The 18,452-nt window shown below is 33.5% G+C and overlaps 1 protein-coding gene across 1 annotated transcript in view; it reads left to right on the top strand.

Annotated features, from left to right (window-relative positions):
* The window catches only part of LOC143229885 (uncharacterized), a 29,665-nt gene extending 14,829 nt beyond the window's left edge, over positions 1-14,836 (top strand). Inside the window, exons 2-3 of the mRNA XM_076462751.1 lie at positions 9,862-10,636; positions 14,750-14,836. Of these exons, the coding sequence (XP_076318866.1) occupies positions 9,869-10,624 (756 nt within the window). The 5' untranslated portion in view covers positions 9,862-9,868 and the 3' untranslated portion in view covers positions 10,625-10,636; positions 14,750-14,836. The remainder of the gene's footprint in view (positions 1-9,861; positions 10,637-14,749) is intronic.
* Positions 14,837-18,452: the final 3,616 nt, after the last annotated feature.

An 18,452-nucleotide genomic window follows, 5' to 3' on the forward strand; every position in this document is an offset into this window, starting at 1 on the left:
GCAATAACACCTCAAGAGGTTCGATTAATTGGAAAATTTAGGGTAATCATAAAACTGTATACTAAGCTAGCATTTCTAAATAATCTCCATAAGTATAATTTTAATAAGAAATATTCAAACGTTATTAAAACATTTATAACCAACAAGCTGAGGTACTCGTCCTTTGTCGAATTATGAACCTTAAAAAGTCTGGGGGGTGTATTATTAATAAATAATACAAATTGAAAGTTCACGGATCAAAGTATTCCGGAGGTGGGTATAACTCAAAAAAACGGCTCTTCATACCAGCGTTATGGTATCTGTTGAAGTATAAGTTTGTTTGTTTGTTTTTGAATTTCGCACAAAGCTACTCGAGGGCTATCTGTGCTAGCCGTCCCTAATTTAGCAGTGTAAGACGAGAGGGAAGGCAGCTAGTCATCACCATCCACCCGCCAAGTCTTGGGTTACTCTTTTACCAACGAATAGTGGGATTGATCGTCACATTATAACGCCCCCACGGCTGAAAGGGCGATCATGTTTGGCGCGACGGGGATGCGAACCCGCGACCCTCAGATTACGAGTCGCACGCCTTAACACGTTTGGCCATGCCGGGTCTGTTGAAGTATAAACTTCATCTGAGTTTGTGCAGTAATGAAAAAGTTGGAGACTTTTTTTTTTTCATTGCATTTCTCCATAGCGAGTGCTAGTTCACTCTCTGATTTAAGTTTTTGTCTTTGGTTTAAAGACATAATGCGATCCATGTTTGTAGCTAACGTTAACCTACGTCAAAAATAACAGATACTCAATAACAGCAATAACAGACATGGAGAAGGTTGTGACCTACCACTAACACTTCATTTCTTTTAGCCTATTATCCCGCAAAATTTGGTTGAGATTGGCCCAACGATCAGGGAAGAGTTAGATAAAATATTTAAGATCATACAATTCCAGAGTTAATAAATAATTGTATTTATTAGAATATTCTTCATTATTTATATTTTTTGTTACTTCGCCTGACATATGAGGTATAATAAGGCTTCACGTATTAAAAAAATGATGAAGTTAAAATATAATTGTGCTGTTGAAAAAATAAATCCTTAGTAAAAGTTACGACTTTATCTGTACTGAACAATTATAAAGATTATTAAAAATCATTGTGGATGTAGTATGAAAAGCTAAAGCACTTGATTTAAACTTTACAGAAAGAGGTGCAAAGGGAAAATATTCTAAGATTTAACCTTACTATTAATACCTACCCTTAAACATGGACTACTTTGCACATCGGACCTTTAAACCCAAAGCTAAATTGTAGATATACAAGCTAGAAGGAAATTTCGAACCTGTAACTTAAACCTAAATGCATTATCTACTGAAACTACCATGCCTGCTGGTCAGTAGAAACAGGGGTTCTTCCCCTTTCGTCTCAACATTTATTTATTCTGAAATATGCAGATATGAAAAAGTATTATATCATCTAAATATTTATCTAAATAACTGATATGAAGATTCTTAAGGGAAGTACATCTATGTGTTCTATTTTTCTCAGTTTATAAACTGATGTTTTATGAAGATTTACATAAATTCACTTTATCTTCATGGAAACTGAGCAAAACTCACTACATCTTCAAAATTAGACATAGAGGAAAATGAAACGTTTATACTTAACTCTCAGTTATTGGTTTTGATCAATAAATAATATGAAAACAAATATGTAAGGTTTTGGTTTTGTTTGGTTCCATACCCTAGATTTCTATGTCTGACCTTAAATATTTTGAAGAAGTAAAAAAAAAAAAAAACATCCTCTGTGGGTTTTGATAAGTAAAACAATAGATGTATCAAAATAATAAAACTAATTTAAATATTTTCTTAATTAAATGTATGAAGAGGTGACCTTTAAGAAACTTTGAGCTTTTGGTGCTGATAAAAGAAAAATGAAAATACTGAAAATTTTCTAAAAGTACATTTCTCTTGAACTAGACAACGCGCGTAGCACAAACGGACCAATAGGATCATTAAATTATTTTTTCGACTTCAAAGTTCACTTAATTCAGATAATGTTAATTCATCAGCTCTCTTCAGCTTAAGGTTTGCTATGTGGCTGATTTCATTAGCTACTTGTATAGATCATAGATCTCATTACAGATCTTAAAAGATTCAATGAAGAGTTTCTTCAACACTGAAAGATATTCATGTAAAAATGGGAGTTAATCTTATCTTGGAATGCTCTTATGACATTATACTGTGGCATTTTACATTTATCTTCTTAAGGCATATGAGACGCTTTGAGCTAATACGTGTTGATTTTATGAAGCACACAATGAGCTGTTAAAAGTATTTTTTTATAGTGAAAGGTCTAGGATCATTAACTATATGTGGACTAAAATAATAATCTCCATTACTGAACCAAAATATGACCACTAAACACTATGGGATGTTTTCTCGGAAAGAGAAGATTAAGTGAGTTTTAAAAAGTAACCTAAATAATTAACTGAGACTAAATAGAACATATTTATTCAATATATACGGCGATCTGTGTTAGATATATTTTGACCTGTTTTGTATATGTGTATAAAGTGACACTACACACAATAACACATTTTTTTTATTTGCTGTTGCATTAATTGTATTACAAGTAAACAATGGGCCTAGAAAAAATATATCTACCCAAACTAGAAAACCACGGGAACTAAGAAGATATAGGGTGACAGATGAGTACAATTGGTTGTAATACAACTGATTCATAAAGAAATTAAATATTTCAAACTCAGTTAGATGCAACGAATCCAAGCTAGCTTACGAGTTCCTATTTAAAACAAAATACTCCCTTAACGCTATAAAATATTACAGAGAATAAATAGATCTAAATACCACTTTTTATAAAACTCGTGGGTAGAAATCAGTTGTATCCAAAATACGAGAAATTTTATAAAAATGTACAGATAAGGCATTGTTTTATCACAAACCATTACAGATAAGGTATTGTTTTATCACAATCCATCACAGATAAGGTATTGTTTTATCACAATCCATCACAGATAAGGTATTTTTTATCACAATCCATCACAAATAAGGTATTGTTTTATCACAATCCATCAGAGATAAAGTATTGTTTTATCACAATCCATCAAAATACATTTATATAAAAATTTTTTGAATTGATTTTATGTCTAACACTAACATATTAATTCTGATGTGCATCATTAGTGAGGTGCCGCTAACTTATGGTGAGCGTAAAATTTGTAACGCACCTGTGACTGTTTGTTTACAGATATTTGTACAAAGTGTTATATGATTTAGCCGTCCCTAATACTGAACCAGAAATATGACTGCCAGTCAACATCCACCACGAGCTCTTGACTCACCAAATAGTGGGGTTTGACGGTCACCCTTATAATTCACCCAGGTAGCCAAAGTGTGGAGTCCGAATGCTTAATTATTTTAGGTACTGATAGGACACGAACCCTGAACTCGCAGATTTAACAAATGAAAACGAAAATCATGAATTTTAACTTTTGAATGTAAATTTGTTGTGGTCTTTTTTTCATAAATGTTTGCAAATTTCAGAATTATTCTTCGAAAAGTTTATAACTTCTGTAAAAGATAATTTATCTTATAATTAATTCTCTGCACAAATATTTACAACTATGTGTTTTAATTTAACAATTAATTTAATATCATCTGCTTAATAACAGTCATTCAAAGAACTTCCACTCGAGGGAGAGATGTTTTTGTTTAAGTCCTAAAACATTTTTAGAAAGTGAAAACTGAGTATATGGTATTTCAATTTAACGGTACATTATGCTACACATCAGCTACATGTACAGGCATACACAGTCCTAATTAGGAACTGTTAATTTGTAGGACAGCAGCCACTCAGCAGAAGCTATCTTCTAGGCCTGGCATCGCCAAGCGTGTTAAGGCGTGCGACTCGTAATCTGAGGGTCGCGGGTTCGCATCCCCGTCGCTCCAACATGCAAAAATGCTTGCCCTTTCAGCCGTGGGGCGTTATAAAGTTACGGTCAATCCCACTATTCGTTGGTAAAAGAGTAGCCCAAGAGTTGGAGGTGGGTGGTGATGACTAGCTGCCTTCCCTCTAGTCTTACACTGCTAAATTAGGGACGGCTAGCACAGATAGCCCTTGAGTAATTTTGTGCGAAATTCCAAAACAAACAAACAAACAAAAGCTATCTTCTAGACAACAACGCCTCACCGAAAAGGCCAAACGAATGCCACAGGTAAAAAGTGTACACAACTGAAATGCATAGCATGCTCAGCGATGCATTTGGATAATCACTAATTCACACCAGGCTCAGGAATACTGCTTGTTTGTTTGTTCGTTGAATATCGCGCAAAGCTACTCGATGGCTATCTGCGCTAGACGCCCCTAATTTTGAAGAGATAGACTATAAGAAAGCTGGGTAACCAATAACACACGCAGCCAACTTATAGGTTATTCTTATCAGTCCAAATAGTGGGATTTGACTATTACTCTTATAACACGCCCACGGCCTAGAAGGGTGGAGCGTGATTTGTTTTTATTTCTGTTTATGATAACGGGACACGGACCACGGAAATCTAAATTCTCAACAATCACACTAACCTCTGAAACTCGCTCGGACCTAGAAAAATATAGTGTTGTTTTTTTTTCGATAAAAGCTTCCAGTTTCGTTTTTACCTTGTATATTTCTTACAGTGGCAATTAACTTATTTCAGAATGTACAACAATTGTATAAATATAAAAAAAGCATTATTTTTATCAAAATTTTTGCTTTAACAATCATGCTACGACGTATGAATTATGTATCAAAAACCAATCATCATATAAAGTATAAAAGCAATTTCTTGTAGATTTTACGTAGGCTTTAATTATTAAGAACTAAGTTTTACAAATTAAAATGATAAAATAGAATATATTTATTTAAACGAAACCTGCATAACAAAATGCAAAAAATTAGCATTAAAAATATTTAAAATTATCTTAAAAACGATAACAAATTATATTGTAATTATATAAAAGAAAACCTACTCACTTAAATACTTGTTGAAGAATCCGCAAGCGATTGCGGCCCTATGTTTCTAGATGGAATCTAATGGTGATAACTAACTAACTAACTATATAAAAGAAAATGAAGTAGGCCATTGCTTACAAAACTTCCATCTGTATGTTTGGGGTCTCAAACCGCTATAAACCGGGTTTCGATACGCCGTTTCACCTGATAGTTTTCTTCTCTAAGTCAGCCATCTTTAATCCGAACGATATAAAAATAAAAATGATCCACTTTCACGCTTAGCGGTAATGAAAATATTAGGCCAGTATATATTAACAGCCTATCTCAAGAAATATACAAATGTTATTTCACTGATCATACAAGATGTAAATTATGCTGTATCGAGTTTCTTTTTCATAGATAATGCATAATTTTATTTCTGTTTGAATCCTTCTATTTGCCAGAATTCATGTTGAAAAGTTAAAATATAAAATTAAGTATAATATAAAATTAAGTATAAATTAATATTAAGTGTAAAATTAAGTAAATATTGAAACGTTTTGAGGTAATATAAGCCTATGTGGAATTGCTCTTTTCAAATATTTAAGTATACAAATTAAGGTCAGAGATTGTTTTAAAATATAACTTTGAAACCGAATAACGTATTTAAATAACCAATCGATTATTCTATTGCATATTTCTTTGTAAATTTGCCACGATGATATACTAGTGTGTGTGTGTGAAGTTCTATTGAGCCACTACAAAGTTTCCAGTACATTATATTAACACGACTTTTAATATGCAACTCGGCAAATCACGTGACAGCCATAGCCAATACTAAAATCGTAGTGGAACAAAATGTGTCAGAACTACATTTTGATATTATTTAGTATTTTTATAGGTAGTATGATTCCATCTAAAACTGATATCTCTTAGGAAATTTATGTTGTTACTCGTTTAGTGTAAAACTATACAATGACTTATGTGCGCTCTATCAACTATGGATAACCAAATCCTTAACGGAAGCGTTGTAACTCCTGTAAGCTAAACGCTATGCATTAATATGATAAAGATCTGCTCATATTGGGTATTTCAAATTTTCAAGATAATGATATCTCTTGTACTCAATGACTTTGGAAAACAAATAAATATTGATCAACTTGGAGATTCAGAACCATACAGAAAGAGACCTACAACAAGTCGTACGCCAACTGTGGTAAGCAAAGTGTGGCATCTTGTAACAGGTGAGATTCCACAAAAACAGGATAAGTAGCAAACACCGTCCACGAACCGTTGGCAACATAGCTGAATATCAAGAGAAATCTCCGTTTGATAAAACGACATATGTCGGATGTACACAGGCAACTTTCATGACACATCGTCGCGTAACTAAATGAGCTCAATAATGAAACAAATATTAACGCTGTTCATATGAACTATACCAGACAAATTGCTGGAAACAGCGTGCAACGCCTATGGATTTTTGTTGAAACGGATTGTTGAAATTAACGCTGGGAAACCGTCATCCTCGTACACTAGATGGATTATGGACAGCACAGCCTCAAGATAAGGCATTTAGCAATGGAAACTTACATCACGAGACTATTGTAAAGACGCCAGATAGAGCATGATACAACGAGACAACATGGACTGTAAAGACGTGGTGAAGCTATTAGTACATTAGAGACTTATCCAGTGAATATTAGCAAATACCTGTCAAGGTTTGGTTGATGTTAAGCAAAATGCTACAAAATGGGTTTTCTGTGCCCTGCCCACCACGGATATCGAAACCTGGATTCTAGTGTTGTCAGTCTGCTGTGCTACTAAGAAACATGTCCATCGAGATGGAGGATCTAAACACTGCTTTCTTATCGGATAATGGACCATACCAATTTAAAGTGATGTCTTTTGGCCCTTAAAATGTACTCACTACCTTCTTAAAGCTTGTGAATAAGGCCTTAGCAGGAGCAACTGAATGTTCCAAGGTTAAAATACTGGTAATATTATAGTGTTTTTCACCCACATTTGGACAACATTTGAAATACCTTGAATTTGTCTTCCACAAACTACCTACAACTAATATTACAGCAAAAGTTTCTAAAAGCACAATCAGAAGTGTCACATTTAAGACTGAAACTCTCTTTTGAAGGAATACACACAAATGGCGATAAACAGAAAGATGTTACAGACTTTCCAACCACAAGCAGCTACAAAAATTTAACCACATTCTTGGGTATGTGTATCTGGTACAATATGTTTCTTCCAAACTTTGCTACAATCGCTGAATCTTTAGATCAGTGTCAAAGAAAATGCATCAGGTAGATATGGACCCTTCAGTAGGAGGGCACATTCCAGAAATTAAAGCAGGTTTTATGTGGATCCCTGTCTCGTAACTTCCAAAAAAGGTGAACGCAAAGTTCTTTTTTCCACAGTGATGCATCAGATATTGAATCAGGAACAGTTCTGTGTCAGAAGGGTGTTGTAGCATATGTAAGTAGAACACGGAGCTCTGCAGAAAAAAACTAGACCAGTACAGAGCTATAATATGTAACCATAGTCTGGGTTATAGAAACATTTAAGATACATCTAGATGGAGAAGAATTCACAGTTACTATTGACTGCACTGCCTTGAAATAGTCACAGGTATCTCTTAAGTTAACTGGCAGACTAATGTGTTGGTCACTAAAATTGCAAAATTTAACATTCAAAATACTGCACAGAAAAGGAAAGGAGAACCAGTTACCTGATGTCCTATCTAGGCATCCAATTGACCCCCGAGAAAGAAACTTCAGAAGTTGACATCAGTAAGATATTATTTAATTTTTTTTACTATTGTCAATGCTAACACTAGAGAACAAAGGGCGCCCGAACAAGGACCTTTTCACAAAGATTTAATTTTGTTATTATGAATAAACTGTGTTTTTGTTGTGGAACTGTGATTGTAGTAGTGAAAGTTTAAGACCGTTACAAGATTATTTCATTATAGTGTTATTAAGCATCTGTTTATAAGCTATTGATTAATAACCACCGTGTTTAGTTTACCATCTATGTGTTCAGCTAATTAATTATTTTAAAGTAAGTTCGCTTAGTTCTATCAACGTACTCAATTTTATTCTGTCCTAGTTCGTCATTATTATCAAACGAATATTAACTGAAAATTCAGTGTAATCAAAGTTATGATTTTTTTTTTTACAAATAAAAATTATTCATATATTTTTATTATATCTAAATGAATAACGAAGTCCTTGAACTAAGACACATAATAGCGATATTCTTAGAAATATAAAGTTTCAGTTTTTGTGATACATTCAAATGAAACTGCATTTAAATAGTACGGATCTGGCCAGGTGGGTTAAGGCGTTCCAGTCGTAATCCAAGGGTCGCGAGTTCGAACCCCCGTCGCACCAAACATGTTTGCCCATTCAGCCGTGGGGGCGTTATAATGTGACGGTCATCCCACTATTCGTTGGTAAAAGAGTAGCCTAAGAGTTGGCGGTGGGTGGTGATGACTAACTTCCTTCCCTCTAGTTTTACACTGCTAAATTAGGGACGGATAGCGCAGATAGCCCTCGAGTAGCTTTGCGCGAAATTAAAAAAAACTATTTTTTTTGTTAGAATACATCTGTGTTACTCGAACGAAGATGGATTGTAATAAGTTGATTATGTTCAGTAATTATTATTGTTTGAGAAAAATCATATATTCTTATTTGAAATATAGACCAAATATTCCAAGAGAAATTTCAAATTTATTCCTAAACCAAATGTTTACATATTTACCACACACTACAGTAAAAAACAACACACTGGTTCCACCAATCAAGAAATTAATTTTAAACAAATAAGCAAATCTTTTAAACAAATATCATTAATTAAAAACTCATTTTGCAACATTTGAAGTAACAAGTCATTAAACCGCTCAATATATTTTTGAGATAGATTTATAATAGTTTGACCACTTACCTTGAAGCGTATCTTTTACCATAGAAGAGTGTATTAAATGTTAGATTCATGTTCTCATTCTAACTTCACTGACACTGTATGCCTATCACATAGCTTGAAATGTCATTAACTCACCTCTGTTGATGATATTTTTTGGGTTTGTCTTCACTAATGAAATATATCAATCTGTTTCTAATGCTCTAGTTTTTAGAGTTAGAAAAGATGAAAATCCCCTTAGACCACAGACGAATTGTTTATAATTAAATTTCATTTAATAAGTCCAATAGAGATTTCAAAAGCTTAAATATAATATTTCAGATTATTCGTGTGCATATGATGTTCATCCATAATGGGCCCAGCATGGCCAGATGGGTTAAGACGTTAGACTCATAATCTGAGGGTCGCGGGTTCGAATCTCTGTCGCACGAAACATGCTCGCCCTTTCAGCCGTGAGAGCGTTATAATGTACGGTCAATCACACTATTCGTTGGTAAAAGAGTAGCCCAAGAGTTGGCGGTGGGTAGTGATGACTAGCTGCCTTCCCTCTAGTCTTACACTGCTAAATTAGGGATGGCTAGCGCAGATAGCTCTCGAGTAACTTTGCGCGAAATTCAAAAGCAAACAAACAATACAAATGAAAACCAATTTACTCTTTATCATTTGCGAGTGGTTCAACGACTCTAAATACGTTCAGTATAGTAAATCAGCTTCAATGTCACTGATCACCATTTACATGACATTAAACAGTGGGTCTCTCCACACCACTTTCTTAAATTGTTAACAACACACATATAACAGAGCATCATTCATTTCAAAGGAGGAAAGAGGTAACCATTTCGAAAAAAATATATATATAACTTCATATTATAGAGTTCAAGGCATCGTATTTTTTAAAACTCATACCGTTTGTGTTATGTCATCGAAATTAATTTGTTTGTCCTTATTCTTCCCACAGCATCCACATGATGATGACTACCCGCAGATGTTTGTTTGTCTTTGTACCAACACTGCTACTGTTTCCCATGAACACCGTGTGTACTACTTTGTTTCAAACACACTTCCAAAGAACAGCCAAAGAAGAATTCCGAAATCAAGAAGGTTCTTTGACAGAGCCATTAAACTATAATATCGACCGGAACAGTAGTTACATAGAGTATCGGCTGGGTGAAAGTGACCGTTTTATTAAACCTATGATGTCACCTTTGGAGTTGTTAATAAGGAAGCTGGCCAAAGCCAAAGAAAAGTATGAAGAGACAAATCTTCTTAGGGACGAAGAAAACGAAGCAAATGTTGGACGCCATTTTGAAGAGCTGGTCAAATCCGACCAAATTTCTAACCATTCTAAACAAAGACATAATACTTCCTTTATGAAAGATCAAAATAATCACGAAGAGGATATGAAATCGAGACAAGCAACGAGCGGCAAAGTCGACTTCTATATAACAGATGACAAGCCTCAAGAACGGAAGAAAAACTCGAAAATAATAATTAAAGATTACGTCAAAGTGAAGCGTGGAGATCGTCCATCTTTGTCGATTGTCAGCCCACTGGATGTCTTACGCCAAAGATTGATATTGGAAATGGCCCAAAGGAAAATGAAACAGAGTCAACATCAGATCACAGCTAATGCTGAATTACTAGAAAACCTCGGTAAAAGAGACCCCTATCTGTTTAGAACTGGCCGAGCACTTAGACTGGGAAACAGAAGTGTTATTTAAATGCTTGAACAGGTAAACCAAATATAGCATTTTAACCACAAATGTTTTTAATTGGAACAAATACAAGATCGTGTAATGCGTATGAAATAATCTTTCTCTGAGACAGCGGTAAGTCTATGGATTTACAACACTAAAATCAGAGGCTCGATTCCTCTTGGTAGGCACAGCAGATAGTTCGGTATGGCTTTACTGTAAGAAAAACACACACGATTGTGATATATTTACTTTAATGTAAAACTGATACATTTTTACCTTGGTTACATATTTTTCGGCTTTTACTTTTGTGAAGTACGGACGTCTCATTATATTATGGAAAAAACATTTTCTTAATGTACATTAAGACTTGACTTTAACTGCCGAATAATCAGTTGATAACAATAACTAATATGAGAGCGAAACGTTAAAATTTTATTTGAAAGTAGAATCGACAAATAATGAAGTAGCTAATACAGCAATAGATCCAACTCTTATTTTCTTAAATAAATTATTTGTTTAACTTAGAAAGACTAGACTCTAACAGGACGTAAATCTTTAACAAAATATAAAATATGTTTACACCTTTCTTTCGTGCCACATATACATATATTATCGTACATAAATTAGGCACCACTCAGTCATTACCATGTATTTAAAACACACTAAGACCTTTTCAGAGCAGATATTTCACAGCTTTGTAATATCTGAAGTCAAAACAAACGCGTACACTTATATCTTATGTAAGTAACGCTAAAATGAATACCTGAAGCCAATACTGAATGCTTTCTTCAAGCTTCTAGCAACACTCAGTGGTAATAAATTTCCAGGCGTTTTGGAGTGTTGTTCGCAGTTCCATTCTTTGACTTTGACTACCTTGGCCGTTTATCTCCATTAACATAATCCCAACACACTCATCTTTATTGTGGTCTGAGCTCTGCAGAAGCCACATTAAACACACAGAGCGCTGTACTTCCTTTCTATACGTATACGTAATGATACTATTTTATTACTTTCACTGTGTGTTTAGTATCGTTAGCATGCTGAAATGTTAATACTTCCCTTAACAATTTCATTGGGAATTTGCTTATATCGGCAGAATTCAGGACTACATCTTCACAGTGTAGATCAACAGCGTCCGTTGTGATTAGAGTTCCATACTTGTGCGCTTCCCCAAACACGTTAACACAAAGGCAATTTTCGTTTTAATCTCTGGTCATTTGTGCGACGAATCTCAAATCTACATTCATCAGGATAAATACTATTCTCCACAAACAAATTGTCCGGTTTTCTTTAAAGTTTACTTATTTGATGGAGTTACAAAAATCTCTATACTGTTTGCCTTACTGGAACAAAGATTTTTTGTCGTAATTGCATATTTTCTACTCTTATTTACGCAGTTTGCGTTGCAATAGAGAGGTGTTATCTTTAGCCTCGGTAATGTTTTAAATTTCTGTAACAAGGCAATATAGAGGTGCTATCTTTAGCCTCGGTAATGTTTTAAATTTCTGTAACAAGGCAATATAGAGGTTTTATCTTTAGCCTCGGTAATGTTTAAATTTCTGTAACTAGGCAATATAGAGGTGTTACCTTTAGCCTCGGTAATGTTTTAAATTTCTGTAACAAGGCAATATAGAGGTGTTATCTTTAGCCTCGGTAATGTTTTAAATTTCTGTAACAAGGCAATATAGAGGTGTTATCTTTAGCCTCGGTAATGTTTTACATTTCTGTAACAAGGCAATATAGAGGTGTTATCTTTAGCCTCGATAATGTTTTAAATTTCTGTAACAAGGCAATATAGAGGTGTTATCTTTAGCCTCGGTAATGTTTTAAATTTCTGTAACAAGGCAATATAGAGGTGTTATCTGTCGCCTAGTAATGTTTTAAATTTCTGTAACAAGGCAATATAGAGGTGTTATCTGTCGCCTAGTAATGTTTTAAAACTCTGCAACAAAGCAATGCAGAGTGATATTTTAGCCTCGGTAATGTTTAAAAATTCTGTAACAAGACAGTGTAGAAGTGTTATATTTAGCTGTGTCATGTTTTAAAATTCCGCAACAAGGCAGATGCTGGGTTTTAAACTTCTCAGTGCTGTAATAAGCATAGGTCATTTAAGATCTGGACTAGCTCTTATCATTACATACAAGTTTTATTAAATCTTCCCCACTGACTGCAGCCCTGTTCATATAAAACTATAAAGATATGGTGCTACTTCATCGGGAACCATCCATCCTTGGGCCATCTTTCGCATGTGAAAGGCCTGGTCAAGGTAGGTTCACAAGATAAATAACGTTTTATCTACTTTTGACAAACGGAAATGATAACTCTAATGAACAAAGAAAAATATTTTTATAATTTTCCCAACAAAATTAATAAATGTGGACAGTGTTATTTGATGTTGGATTTCAGTACATCTAACAGCTACAAGTGCCAGTTTTCAGAAACATTATTATTTTCAGTTTTGACACCGTTGTATCCCAAGTTCAGGATTGACTTAAACAAACCACGTGACTTAGAAAGTGTTATATACCAATAAAGGTTTTGGATAGTCATTCTTACAATATTTAAATCTTGGAACCTTTCGCACAAAAATGTGAATGATTGTCTTTACGCAGGTCGGTGTGTGGGTATATACATATTAAGTTTATAAACTTATTTTCTCACGATACTTTGTTAATTTTAATAGTATTTGATTATTGGAGACAAAGGAGTGATATAATCAAGAAGTGTGTATTATTTTTCTTATAGCAAAGACACATCTGGCTATCTGCTGTTCTCATCGAGGGGAATCGAACCCCTGATTTTAGCATTGTAAATCCGTAGACTTACCGCTGCACAAGCGGGAGGTAATCAACAAGTGATAATTTCATTTGTTTTTATTTATACTTTACTATTCTGTGACGGAATAACGTAAGCCAAATTTGGTCAAATGTTTTGCACTTGGGAAAGTACTTGCATATCGTAAAGTTCGATGGTTGAAACTTGACTTTATATTACATCCTTGTTAAAACCAATCAAAAATCGTGAGATTAAGCAGTTGAAACTTGATTCTACATTATACCCTTAATGTAACCAATTGAAAATCATGAGGTTAAACAGTTGAAACTTGACTCTGCATTATACCCTTATTGTAACCAATTGAAAATCATGAGGTTAAACAGTTGAAACTTGATTTTACAATATGCCCTTATCGTAACTAATTGAAAATCATGAGGTTAAACAGTTGAAACTTGATTTTACATCATGCCCTTATCATAACCAATTGAAAATCATGAGGTTAAATAGTTGAAACTTGATTCTACATTATATCCTTATTGTAACCAATTGAAAATCATGAGATTAAACAGTTAAAACTTGACTCTAAATTATATCCTTATTGAAACTATTTCAAAATCCTGAGGTTAAACAGTTGAAATTTTACTCTATATTATACTCTTATTGAAACATTTTGAAAATCACAAAACTGAACGGTTGAAACTTGACTCTACGTCATATTCTTAATAGAACCATTTCAAAATCATAAAGCAATATGACCCAAACTTCATTCCGTATTATACCATTTGTAAACCGCTTGATTACTATGAAGTTGGATGGCTCAGATCTGACTTTAGGTTATCCTGGTTGAAACCACTGAATTATCCTGGATAGATGATTGAAAGTTAAATCCATATTATATTGATTTTCTAATCTTTATTGTGAAACCATGTGGTTCGAAGTCAAATGTAAGATTCATCCTTACAACGATCTGCTCTGTTATGAAGTTTGATGTGTTTTAAAACTGTCTTGTCTTTAATTAACCAATATCAACGTATAAGACTAACAATGATCTTATAAAATATATTGCTGTATTGCTACGTCAATATATATCATCCTATAAAACACATTTTATTAAAAGTAGTTGTAGACAAGTTATATTCCGGAAAAAAATAAATTCGTTTTAAAGAAACTGCATGCATAAAATATTTACTGTTCGTATAACTTTGCTTCATTTCTTATTCAAATATTTACACTCAAAATTAACATAAATGTTCCTACAAATATTCAAAACAATTAGCTAATAATACAAGTGAAAAGCATATTGACGAATAAAGTATATGTTTTCATTGCATAAATTATATCAGCATATATTACATATATTTATTTTTATTTCAGGTGGATTGTTGTTGAAGACTGAATGACAAGAACCTGTCGTTTTGACGTCATTTTAAATGAATAAAAACGTTACACTTTATCCATCAATCTTACGAGATTATGTTTTCAAACACTAAATCCTTGTTTAGAGAAAGTCTTGGGTATCTGTCTCCAGTTTTTTTTTTTTGTTTTTTTTTTGAAAGCCTTCAATTGTGATTGTCGTTAACTTAAATATTTTTATAAGGCGCACAACAAGTCTACTTTTCTGACTGGCGCACGTTTTTCCTTTGCTCGGCGATACACACAAACGTTTTTGGTTGTTTTCATCCTGCAATACTTAGGTTGCACGTGCACGGTTGATAGGAAACTCATTTATCACAAGCCTTTGCGTAGTAGTCACAAGAGAAGAACGATCAGCCCGGAAAAATGAAAAATAAATATTTTCCATACAACTAGTAAGGATTATAAAAACACATCAAAATGATAAAAATGATCTTAGTTGTGAGTTTATATAGATTTTGTTTTCAAGTAAAATTTGGTTTACACATCGGTTCTGAAAACTTTCAACAGTATTTGCATGCCAGCGTAAGAGAATGGATCTCCAGTTTTCTCAATCTCTATATTAATATCATGGATGTTCTGGTTTTATGTCATGTCTTGGCAATTAACAACGAATACGGATATGGTTATGGCGTAATATTCCTATCTGATACTGGATGATAGCATTCTCTTAAAGCTTTGAAATTGGCCTTTAAATACAAACAGCACTAGCATTTCTTTTGCAAAAGCCATTGGTATTATTTAAACTTATTTAACGGGAAATTAAAACTTAATAGTCCAATGACTTCCAAACATCTGTTATTTTTCATTATAGTGAAAAGCAAATAGATTTTTATTCGTGACATCAAGACTGCGAATATGAGTTAGGTGCTCAATTATATGACAATCTATATGGATAAAACTAGAATAATTCTCAAAATCATGTTGTCTGTATGCACACTAACCATGCTACTGAAACTCTTACGATGCATTTTCTTATTATTAAAGACGATATAACTAAATAGATAGAAAATAATGGCATCAATAAATAACATATCTCACATTTAAGCTGCTTAAGTATGTTGTTATCCTAGTTTTTCCAAACTGAAACTGTATATAAAATAATACTTACAATGTTCAACAACAAACTGCACCGTAAACCTCATTATATCTCTATCAGATTTTTTCTATATTCCAGTTGAATGTCCAGAAATAAAAACCTAAAATAATTATTCTCAAAAGCAGAATTTAGTATTAACTGGTATTTCTTCATGTCTTTGCTGCTATAGAATACTTATATACGGCTTTCTTTCTTTGTTTGTTTTTATTACGGCAAATGGTAGATGTGGCTAAATTTTCTGTGTGTGAATAAAAATATCCAATCAGCTTCTTTGTTAAAACTTTCATAAAAGTTTCGTGAGTATGTAAATATGTATTAGTATTATATCTTACGTCGTATCTTTGTTGTAGCAACCAACAGTAACAGACAGACAATAAACATTTTATTTCAGTCGCAAGGTCTGTAATTTCTATTTTCCCAAAAATTTCTCCAATCAAGTGCATAAAACTAATGTTTCTTGCATAGTTTTAACGTTTCTTTAACTAAGAAAACTATGTTTAACGTTACATTCATCCTATTTTTTCACCGAACGGTCAATTCTTGGACTTCACTTGGACCCAAGCATGCTACCACTGTGATACATCGTTTCCATACAATATCATTATTTTGGCCCAAACACAGTATAAAAAAAATTATACGATGGCATAAACATTAACTTTTTGTTATTTCACAATAGCACAAGTTGTTTTCTCCAAATACAAGCTTAAGTGTAACATAGTTAACTGTCGTGACAATATCAACACAAACACTCAGTTTAACAACACAAATTCATGCTGCTTTCAATTCCAAACTATGTGTGAAGTCACTATTTTGTGAAGTCAAGTATTTCTGACCTTTATGTAGATTGTATAAAATTCAACATTAGAAACTGTGCATCATACAATGCACTGTGTTATGTGTTATTAGCTCACGATGACTGTGTTGTTTACAACTTAAAGTTGTACTGTAGCCATTCAAAGACCAAACAAATATTTGTGTTACCTTTAACCCTTTTTTGTTCGTTTCTTTTACAGCACACAAAAGCCTTTTAAAAATACACTCGTGTAAGTTTAATGACCGAATTCTGAAAATCAGTTTTAAGAGAAACAAGCTAGACTTGTGTTTGATCTTCGACCATACTGAAACAAATTGTAACAACTGAGAATCAAATATATGGACATCATACATCCATACTTGAACAACATCCATCCCACTCTACACAAGCAAGCATGTGTACTACACTGAACTGTACAACCAAACGTACAAACCACGTTAGATTACTCAACGTACAACCCACACTGGACTAACATAACCAGACGTACAACCCACACTAGACTACCACTTCAAGCAGCCAGTATGGTGTTTATAGTAGAAAAAAGTTTTGAAATATCCCACCCTGAAGGAGTTTCACAACTGTAAGAAACTCTGACCCAATGTCACTAGTTAAGCGCCATGACTTACCTGTTCAGATGAGAAAGCAGTAAATTAGGAGTTTATTGGTTAAATATTTAACTGAAGAAGACGTGATTGGTGAAGATGCACTGGAGTTAGTAGATAAGGGCCAAACAGATGCAAATGAATTAAAGATATTGGAATTAAAATATCAGATGCAATTAAAAGAGATAGAATTTCAAATAGAAAAGGAACAAAGAGAAATATAATTGAAACAGAAAGAATTAGAAATGCAGATGGAATTAAACGAATTGGGATTAACTAGTAAGTCAAACTGGCGTAATTTAGTAGTAACTATTTTTATGCCGCCAAAATGTGAGACTAGTGCCAAAAGTTCCAGGATGAAGAAACTGAAATATACTTCTTCCATTTTGAAAAAAAACTGTCGTTGTTTCGAAATGTCCAAAAGATGTTTGGACTCTGGTATTACAGAGTATAGTGGCTGGTAAAGCCAAGAAAATATTTTCTGTATATTCTCTAAAACAAAGTTGTAACTATGACAGTGTTAATCATGGAAACTTTGAAAGCTTACAGCACTAGCACATATGAAATTCGATAAGAAATGGGAACAACTGTTTCACAGATGGCTATTATCTAGAAAGATGGATAAAAATTTTGATCTCCTGATGCAGTTTATTTTATAGAAACTTTTCGGCAGTGTATCAATACGGAACTAAGAACGCATTTGAATGAGCACAAGTTCAAAAACTTAAACCAAACAGTAACAATAATGGATGCCTTTGTTCTTATGCACAAACTTGATCAGGAAAAGGTTTTCAAAATTACAACACGATTATAAGTAGGATTGGATCGAGCAACTCGTTTTTTATTTCACTAGAGGAACCAATCCGAATCCAAACCAAACCCAGACTCAGATAATGCCAATAAGCATTCAAGTTCTGGTTTTCCTGGGATGAGTAAATTGGTTCCAGCAAAATAAGTACCTGTGTTTACTTACTGTAAAAATATGTACCTGTGTTTACTTACTGTAAAATGAAAAGGCACATTATATCTGAGTGTTGGATTATTCAGAGAAACAACGGAAATAAAGTGAAGCGATCCTTACCATGTTTAAATAAGGTGAAGCGATCCTTACCATGTTTAAATAAAATGAAGCGATTCTTACTGTTTAAA

Source organism: Tachypleus tridentatus, chromosome 10, assembly GCF_004210375.1.
Source record: "Tachypleus tridentatus isolate NWPU-2018 chromosome 10, ASM421037v1, whole genome shotgun sequence".
Lineage (NCBI taxonomy): Eukaryota > Metazoa > Arthropoda > Merostomata > Xiphosura > Limulidae > Tachypleus > Tachypleus tridentatus.